General features: G+C 39.9%; 1 protein-coding gene across 1 annotated transcript; it reads left to right on the plus strand.

The window, feature by feature from the left end:
• Positions 1 to 7,506: 7,506 nt before the first annotated feature.
• On the plus strand, positions 7,507 to 8,454 carry LOC144285249 (olfactory receptor 3A1-like). The gene has a single exon (XM_077850415.1). The coding sequence runs from the start codon at positions 7,507 to 7,509 to the stop codon at positions 8,452 to 8,454; it is 948 nt and encodes a 315-aa protein (XP_077706541.1).
• Positions 8,455 to 9,520: the final 1,066 nt, after the last annotated feature.

Genomic DNA, 9,520 nt, shown 5'->3' on the forward strand with positions numbered 1-9,520 from the left:
CACATCTTCTTTATCCATTTATGCATCCTTTATTCTTTATGCATTATTTTAAAAAATGTTTTATTTATTTATTAATGAGAAACACACAGAGAGAGGGGCAGAGACATAGGCAGAGAGAGAAGCAGGCTCCATGCATGGAGCCGATGTGGGACTCAATCCCAGGACTCCAGGATCATTCTCTGGGCGGAAGGCTGGCGCTCAACTGCTGAGCCACCCAGGCATCCCACTTTATCCATTCTTTGATAGACATCTGGGTTCTTTCCATATTTTAGATATTGTGGACATTGCTGCTATAAACACTAGGGTGTGGGTGCCCCTTTGAGTCACTATGCTTGTATCCGTTGGATAAATGCCTAGTAGTGTAATTGCTGAGTCATAAGGTAGCTCTATTTCTAACTTTTTGAGGAACCTCCACACTTTTTTCCAGAGTGGCTACACCAGTTTGCATTCCCACCAACATCTGCTATTTCCTGACTTGTTAATTTTAGCTAATGAATAGACATTTTTCCAAAGAAGACATACAGATGGCCAACAGACACATGAAAAGTTGCTCAATATCAGTGACCGTGAGGGAAATACAAATCAAAACTACAAATAGATATCACCTCATGCCTGTCAGAATGGCTGTAATTAACAACATATATGAATATTGCTCAGCCACCAAAAAAAATGAAATCTTGCCATTTGCAATGACATGGATGGAGCTAGAGAATATTATACTAAGTGAAATAAGTCAGAGAAAAACAAATACCACTTTTATTTTGATTTCACTCATCAGTAGATTTAAGAAACAAAACAAATGAGCAAAGGGGAAAAAAAGGAGAGTCAAACCAAGAAACAGATTCTTATCTATTAGAGAACAAACTAATGATTACTCGAAAGAAGATGGATGGGAGGATGGGTTAAATAGATGATGCAGATTAAGGAGTACATTTGTTGTGATGAGCACTGGGTGTTGTATATAAGTGTTGGATCAGTATATTGTACACTTGAAACTAACATTGTATTGTACATTAACTAACTGGAATTTTAAAACTTTTTGAAAAGAAAGGAAAAAAAAGAATGGATGGATACATTTACTGGACTTCACTGTCCTCTGAGATAAATAGAATTCCTAACACCCTCATGGAACGATATGAGAGGTGGAGTAAGGATTTGGATGTGAGGCCTTTTTGAGAAAATTAAAAACATCACAGAGTGAAGCATCATTATTGGGTTCATTAAAACCTTGGGTTATTTATCAGTTTGTGGCTCCCCAAAGCCCCACTCTTTCCTAGGAGGACTAATTTTTGAGGTCTGCAGGGGATGGCACTGCAGTGGATAGAGTCCCACAACAAAGGTGATCTCATCTATCTTTTACTCATTTTCTTATATATGGCCCCTTCCAGGCTCTCCCAGACCAGGGCCTGCAGAGCACTGCACCCTCTTCACTCCCTTCATCAGAAATTTCTTTGGCTTCTGTACCTGTAACAAGGTGAGGATTCTCCAGGGTCCTCTGTCTGCTTCCTAATAACATATAAGACAACCCGAGTTATTACCAAGCATGTAAAATCTCCTATTTCATAGAGGATTCAGTAAAGATAGTCTTATTTGGGGTAATATATCAAATGAGGGAAAGGGTTGGGGCTCTCCTATGCCAGGGCATTTTGCCAACACCTGTCATTCTTGGACAAAGCCTGCCTTCTGTGTTTATTGGAGGGAGTATGAGGGCATTAATCTAATCCAGTCTTCCTGTTGGATCCATTTCGTAGGAAGTAACCTTGGGCCAGACCCCTACATCAGATGGTCTGAGTGTGTCTTCATCATCAGGTGCATAAAGCTTTCAGTTGGAATATCTGAGCAAGGTGTAGTGAACACTCAGCAAGGATAGCTTGGGGCTCATCCAAGAATGGTTATCTAGGAGGATCTCTTCAGTTGAGGTGTCCATGGTGATCTTGTTTAAGATGGACTTCCTAGATGCATAGACTAGTAGTCATCCTGTTACTAATCCCAAGTTCAGCTGCCTGACACCTGAAAGGTCAAAAGACAAGTTTTGATTGGAAAGGAATTTGAGCTTTACTCAGGAGGCTGGCCATGTGAGAAGGCAGACTCTTGTCCAAAGGCCAACTCCTAGGTTTCTGCCTGGCCCAGGAATTTAAAAGGGGTTTAGGGTAGTTAATCAGCAAAAAAAGTACAGTGGCCTGCTGCATTTCTTTATCACGGGCAGACTGCATAGTGCCAGCTACAAATGTTATCTCAGTGCTTGGGGGTTGTGCAAGGGAATCCGGTTCTTGTTTTGTGATGTGCATGAGTACTGTGTTCTTTCTGCAGAGGGTCAGGTCTACAAATACACAAAAGAAGGCTAGTAAAATCATTTGTGTGACCTGAAAAAGAAAATCATTTCACAAATAACATTGTTAGGCTAATCAGAAAACTGAGGCAGCTTCAGACAGACTTGCTGGCTTCTGCGGCCTGTGAAGTTTCTGGTTCTTCACTCCTCAAGGCAAGTCATGGGCACGTCTCACAGAAAGTAAATTAGTTCTGTTACAAATCAAGGGCCTTAGGCCAGCAAGTAAGAAGTGTTTTATCTGGGAGTAAGTTAACCCTTAAGACCAGCTGGATCGCTGTTACAGTAGTAAAATCTTGGTGGTGGTGAGTTTCACCTGTATAGAATGAGGGTCACATGGCATCTTGTGGGGTATACTTATCTTGCCCAGACTTATTTATTCATAGGGTATACCCCTCCTAACTGCCAAAGTCTTTGGAGCTGTTTTCAAGAAAAGACATTATGTCAGTGAAGGGATTGTTTTAACTACTATCTTAACTGTTCTCAGTGCCCCATCTGGATAAAGAGAGCAGAGATTCTTACAGCAGTAGTTCTGTACATTTTACTCAAACTTACACTTCCTTCAAATTCTGTTAATTATTCCTGGTCTTGCAAAAATTCCAGCTTATCAAGAAAATCTTTCCCAACTACTACAACCCAATATCATGTCTCTTTTCACCAAAAACTTATGATCTTATGGCCATCTTATGGCCCGGTTCGTTCATTTATTTGTTTCAGAAATATTGAGTACCTACTGTATGCAAAATGTGATGTTAGGCAATAAGAATGCAAAGCTGCATCAGACATAATCTGTCCTGAAGCTATTTACACTGGGCAGAGAATTAGTGATCTCTAGAGAGAAATTACCTGGCAAGAAAATCACAGAAAGAAGTGTCATAAAGTATGCAGTTAAAGTGTTGCATGAGTTTAGCAGAGGAACTTCAGATGGGGAAGGATCAGGAAAACTTTTATAGAAGAGAAACATTTTAGTTAAATCTTAAAGAATTTGAGCACTTGGAGTTAGCAAGAGGACATTCCAGCTAAAACAGTTTGAGCAAAAATAGGGAACTATGAGATCAAAGCGTGTAACACCTTAAAATGCAAGTTCAAGTAGATGCAAGAGGACATTCGGAAGGCTGTTTATTTCTTAATTATATACTATGTGTAGAGAGCTGTTTTGCTCTTATCAATGTCAAATCATACAGTATATACTGAATGAGTCTAGGTCTATAATTTGACCCACAGAGTGACTCAACAGAAATCATGGATTTCTAAGCTTCTAAAAGAACTTAGGAGACAATGCATCAAATTTCTCACCCACATGGAATCTTCTATGCAGCATTCACTAAAACTGACAGCCACCACAATGTAGAGATCTAATTTGGATTCTGGCATTGAGGCTTTCTTTACCAACTGCCCCTGCACATCTGCAGCTGTTACTCTGCCTTAATTGCACATGTAAAATGAACCTGTATAGAAAAGAGGATGTCTTCAGGGTCTAAAGAGGTCAGTTGCTGGCCAAGAGAGCATGAGATGGAAAAAAAAGGGTGAGAGACCATTAGGGACTGTTCAGACAGGGCAAGAGGACATGCATGACAAGGATGTTGCAAGATATTCTAAACTCCTGAAATTTTCCTATTTGTTATTGTTTTTACACACTACCTATAATTAGCAGAAAAACTTTGAACATAAGAAGGAACCAAATTCTTATTTTGAGAGAATAGGAATAAAGGTTGATGACTATGATGGCAGAGAGGAGGTTAAGATTGGGGGAACTGTAGCCTGCCCTCAGCTAGAGGAAGGCTATAAGATACAGCTTTGAAGAGGCGTGGAAAGTAGGCTGGTTTCCTCTGGGCATAATGTGGTGTCTTTGGATAAAATGGAAAGCAGAGGGCTGGGAGGCAGACTGTTGGTGTCTGAGAAGTGCCTTCACAGACCTGCACTCATGAGAGACCTGAGGTTCTGTTACATTTGGTGACAGACTTAGAAAACTTGAATCAGGAAGACGTATCAGAGAAAAGGATCTCACAGAATAGCTGAGGGAGGAGAGCTCCAGAATGAACTCTGTAGTTGGTAGGATGCAGAATGGAGTCCGGCAGGTGCCAACTGTAACCATGACCATAAAGCCTGCTTGTTGGTGAGCTACTTACCACAGGTGTGTGAGCCTGAAATCTTGAGGTCCGCAAGACACAGTCACCTGGGCTAGAGAATAGGTTTCTCAGTCAGAAGAGTGCCCCCAGAGCACTCCTAAAGAGAACTGCAGAGGACATGGATTCTTCCATTCCTCAGTAAGGGTTAGGAAATTCTCGTTGGGGGCTTGGTTGGAAGCAGCCAATTTGGGCTAGTCAAACCAGTGGACAAATTTCTGGTGTCCTCATGTAAATCCTTTCTCTAATAGCTTCAGAGTTATTTGGGGTACCAAGTATACAATGGGCTGGCCCAGGATTAGGTACTTTTTAAAAAAATAGAAAACCAGACATTTTATAACTATATTCAGTATTCACTCTAATCCCAACAAATGTAGCCCCACAATGCTCCATTATAGTTTCTCCCTTTAGTAAAATGAGGCAGTAGATACTTTCTAAGATGTCAACCAACTTGGTTCTTCTTTGATTCAATGACACTCTAGACAGGGTATACTGAATATAGCTATGTGCACTGATGAGGTCACAGTGTGGGTGAAGGTTATAGTAAAAATATTTAATAAGTACCAGGCTGGTGGTAATCTGTACCAGTGGGGCCCCCACCATGACTCACCATCTACATTATTGATGGAAAACTGACATTGTGTCTTGGATTTTAAAGTATTTCTCAATATTTAGGAACTTATCTTCATAATTCCTATATGTTGATACAGTTGTAGAAATCACAGCTTTTAATTATTATTATCTATGATGCTTTTAATTCTACTTTTATAAATCCCTAAATATTTCTAGGTGCCAATGTTACCAGGTTGCTATAATTTAAAAGATCCATCTAAAGACAGAAAAAGACAGAAAAAAAGTCAAAGGAATTCGTTTAATGAGTAGAAGATAATCTTAAAACATTCATCTTCTGCTAAAGTATGCACCTGAAGAATAAAACAGTCCATAAGCTTCCACTGATGGATACCACAGAAATTAATGTGGGCAGAAACTGGTAAGCAAGTCTGCTCTTTCATTACAAGTAGGTTGTACTCGTAAAGGAAGTACAACGGAGCAAGTGTTATTTCATCGCTTCATGGAACAGTGAAGCAAATCAAGATGGGTGTACCATTCTAAACCTTCATTTAATCTGCCGGCTAGTAGCTCTCTGAACCTTCTGGAAACATGAGAGAAATGAGGAGCCATTGAGCTGCTATTACTGGCCTTTAAAAATCTTCATAATCTGGAGGAAACAGATCATTAAAAATATATTTAGGATTATAAAAGTAATCACATTCATTGTAGAACATTTGAAAGCAAAAGAAAGTTGAAAAAAGGCATTAAAATTCTCCCATATTCCTACCCATCAGTGAACTAAGAGATATTTATTTTGGGTCATTTTTCTTGGTGCCTACATATATGATTGAGGTATGAATTTACTTCCTGTTTCATTCTTTATTTTATATTATAAGATTTCACCTAACTATTGGGACTTCTTGGTTTTATAGCTGATTACTCTTGGCATTTAAGGAATCTATTGACTGTGCTGAATTGCTTTTTATCTAATTTGTTAATGTCTAATAATTCTAAGAGTTTCCCAGTTTTTTCTCTTTTCTTGAGTTTTTGATTTTATTGTTTTCAATTTATTCTTTTTTTGTTTCTATTATTTAAGAATTTTGTTTCTCTTTGCTGAAGCTTTTATAGTAATGAGAAACACTTGAAGTAACAACAGCCATTGCTTTACTGTCCCTGATTTTGATAGAATCATCACTACTACTTTACCGTTATGTATGATACAGGTTGGCAGTGGATATGGCCTGTCACAAAATGGTGTACTTCCATTTCAAGTGACTGCAAACAGTTTTTTTTTTCTTTTTTTCTCAAAAATGTATGTAGACATTTATGAATTATCTTTTAGAAAATTTTCCTCATTTCAAGCCAACAAATATACTAAATATGTTAATAGATTTACTAATATTAAATCATCCTCTCCTATAAAATTTATTGGATAATGGTGGATTTCGCTTCTTATACTTAAGATTTTTACACATATATTATCAAATGGGGATGGTATAAAATAATTCCTAATTTTGTATAAAATAATTCCTGTACATTTTAGTATCAGGATTTGCTAACTTTAAAAAATGAATTGGAGGGGTGCCTGAGTGGCTCAGTTGCTTAAGCATGACTCTTGATTTTGACTCAGGTCATGATCTCAGGGTTGTGGGATCAAGCCCTGAGTCCGGCTTCATGGGTTAGCATGGAGCCTGCTTAGGATTCTCTCTCCCTCACCCTATGCTCTTCCCTCTGTTTGCGTGCTTGGTCTCACTCTCAAAATAAGATAAAATAAAAAATTAAAATGAATTTTAAAAAATGAATTGGAAGGCTTTCATTTTTTCCCACGTTAAGTGTATGTTACATGAAAATTATATTTACACTGATATTTTAAAATAATTTGTATAAGAAGTATATGAGCTAGACCCTACACATGGAAGTACATTGTTGACTATTCCTTCCCCCCCCCCTTTTTTTAAATTGTAGCTGGTTCATTTGGTTTGGGGACTGTTCTTGAATTGATTGTTCAAACTTAGGAGCAGATAGTATACCAAGGTTATTTGATTGGTTTTTGGTCTGCTGCCTTTCAATTCCTAATTTTGTGTATACTGACATTTTTCTTGCTTATGTGTCACATATTTATTCCTTTGTAATATATTTATAAGGACTTATGATACATATTTCTATTGTTTCTATTCACTTTTATATTTCCCCAAATCTCCTTATACAGGTTGTTGGTGGGAGGACTTTATTCCTTGATTCTAGGGAACACTGGAAGAAAGGATTTATATATCCTTCACAATGAGGGGGAATATCAAGGTAGTTGTAGTGTAACTCACCTGGAACTTGGGTGAGGACAATGATGTGAAGACAGAGGGCTAATGAGTGAGGTATGGCTTGAGGAGTGGAAAAATACCTAATAGGGACGCTTGGGAATTTACCTTGGGGCTTGGCATCTGAAAATGACTCAATATATTTTTCTTGAATGACTAAATTGAGAAGACTGATCCCTTTCAGGGACCCATGGACCCAGAATCCAGAACCAATGGAACAACTGTTACTGAGTTCATCCTGCTGGGCTTGGTGGAGACACCAGGGCTACAACCAGTTGTCTTTGTAGTCTTCCTCTTTGCCTACCTGGTCACAGTCGGAGGCAACCTCAGCATCCTGGCTGCCATCTTGGTGGAACCCAAACTCCACACGCCCATGTACTTCTTCCTGGGGAACCTGTCAGTGCTAGATGTTGGGTGCATCACTGTCACTGTTCCCTCAATGTTGGCTCGCCTCTTGTCCCACAAACGTACAGTTCCCTACAGAGCCTGCTTCACACAAATTTTCTTCTTCCATCTCTTGGCTGGTGTGGACTGCTTCCTGTTGACAGCCATGGCCTATGACCGATTCCTGGCCATCTGCCGGCCCCTCACCTACAGCACCCAGATGAGTCAGACAGTCCAGAAAATATTGGTAGCTGTGTCCTGGGCTTTAGCCTTCACCAATGCACTGACCCACACAGTAGCCATAGCCACACTCAACTTTTGTGGTCCTAATGTGATCAACCACTTCTACTGCGACCTCCCACAGCTCTTCCAGCTCTCCTGCTCCAGCACTCAGCTCAATGAGCTGCTGCTCTTTGCTGTGGGTTTCATAATGGCAGGTACCCCCTTGGCTCTCATCATCACTTCCTATGCACATGTGGCAGCTGCAGTCCTAAGAATCCGCTCTGCTGAGGGCAGGAAGAAAGCTTTCTCCACATGTGGCTCCCACCTCACAGTGGTTGGCATATTCTATGGGACAGGTGTCTTCAGCTACATGAGGCTGGGCTCAGTGGAGGCCTCAGACAAGGACAAAGGGATTGGTATCCTCAACACTGTCATCAGCCCCATGCTGAACCCACTCATCTATAGCCTCCGGAACCCGGATGTGCAGGGGGCTCTGTGGCAGGTGCTCACAGGGAAGCGAGCCCTTGCATGAAGAGTGTATCAGGAGGGTAGAACCACGGCAAGTGGTTCTTGTCTTGAGCAAAATGGTTTTTGTTAGTGAGACTTGTTCCCCAAGGAGTCTCCAGCTGGTAATGTGTGTGAAGGTCCTATAGACCAGAATCCTTGGCTAGTTGCCTTTTGGTCCTAGCTGTGTTTTCAACTCCAGGTGGAGGTGGAACCCAGGAAGCTCTGTCTCCTGGGAGACTCATGGTCCTACACAAAGGGTCTTTGGTTTATCTTCTGCTGAAGTCCCCAGAAATACTCCAGGAAAGATTCTTTCCAATACTTGGTACCAAGTATTAGTATATCCTCCAGTCTGGCTTCCTCGAAACAGCTCCCCTAACTTGCTTTGGCACAAGGATCCCAAAGAGGTTCTGGACTTACTACAGTATAATTTGAGACATTGAGCACCCTGTCTACATTGCAAGATTCTAGGGTATTTAACAGTGGAGAATTTATACTTCCTTTGGGACTTATTTTTTTTTAATAAGTAATTTATTTATTCATGAGAGACACACAGAGAGAGGCAGAGACACAGGCAGAGGGAGAAGCAGGCTCCATGCACCTGGAGCCCGACGTGGGATTCGATCCAGGGTCTCCAGGATCGCGCCCCGAGCCAAAGGCAGGCGCCAAACCGCTGCACCACCCAGGGATCCCTTATTTTTTTTTTCTAAAATGGAAATATCATTCATTGATTTTAAATTTCCCATTATAAATTATGCTTATAAAAATGAAAGCAAAACAAAATTTTACCAGTTAAAAATGAAAGTCAAATCTTCACCCTCTCTATCCAAGCCCTTCATAATTCAATTTCCAGAAGAAACCACTATTAAGAATTTGGTGCTTCCCTTCTAGTTTTTTATACATATATAAATATGTTTAAATATTTTTATATCAATATGAACATGGTAGGTGTGTGTCATATCTATAAGGGCATGTTATGCCATGTCTTTTTGTTTACACATTACTTGCTAGACTTTATTCTCTATCAAAATATCTAAAAACTTACCTTATCTATTTCAATAACTGCCTAGTGTTAATTTACTTAACCATATTTC

The sequence above is a fragment of the Canis aureus genome, chromosome 16 (assembly GCF_053574225.1).
Source record: "Canis aureus isolate CA01 chromosome 16, VMU_Caureus_v.1.0, whole genome shotgun sequence".
Taxonomy (NCBI): domain Eukaryota; kingdom Metazoa; phylum Chordata; class Mammalia; order Carnivora; family Canidae; genus Canis; species Canis aureus.

Excerpts from the sequence above, each read along its gene's own strand:
- LOC144285249 (XM_077850415.1), top strand. The coding sequence starts at position 7,507 with ATGGACCCAGAATCCAGAACCAATGGAACAACTGTTACTGAGTTCATC.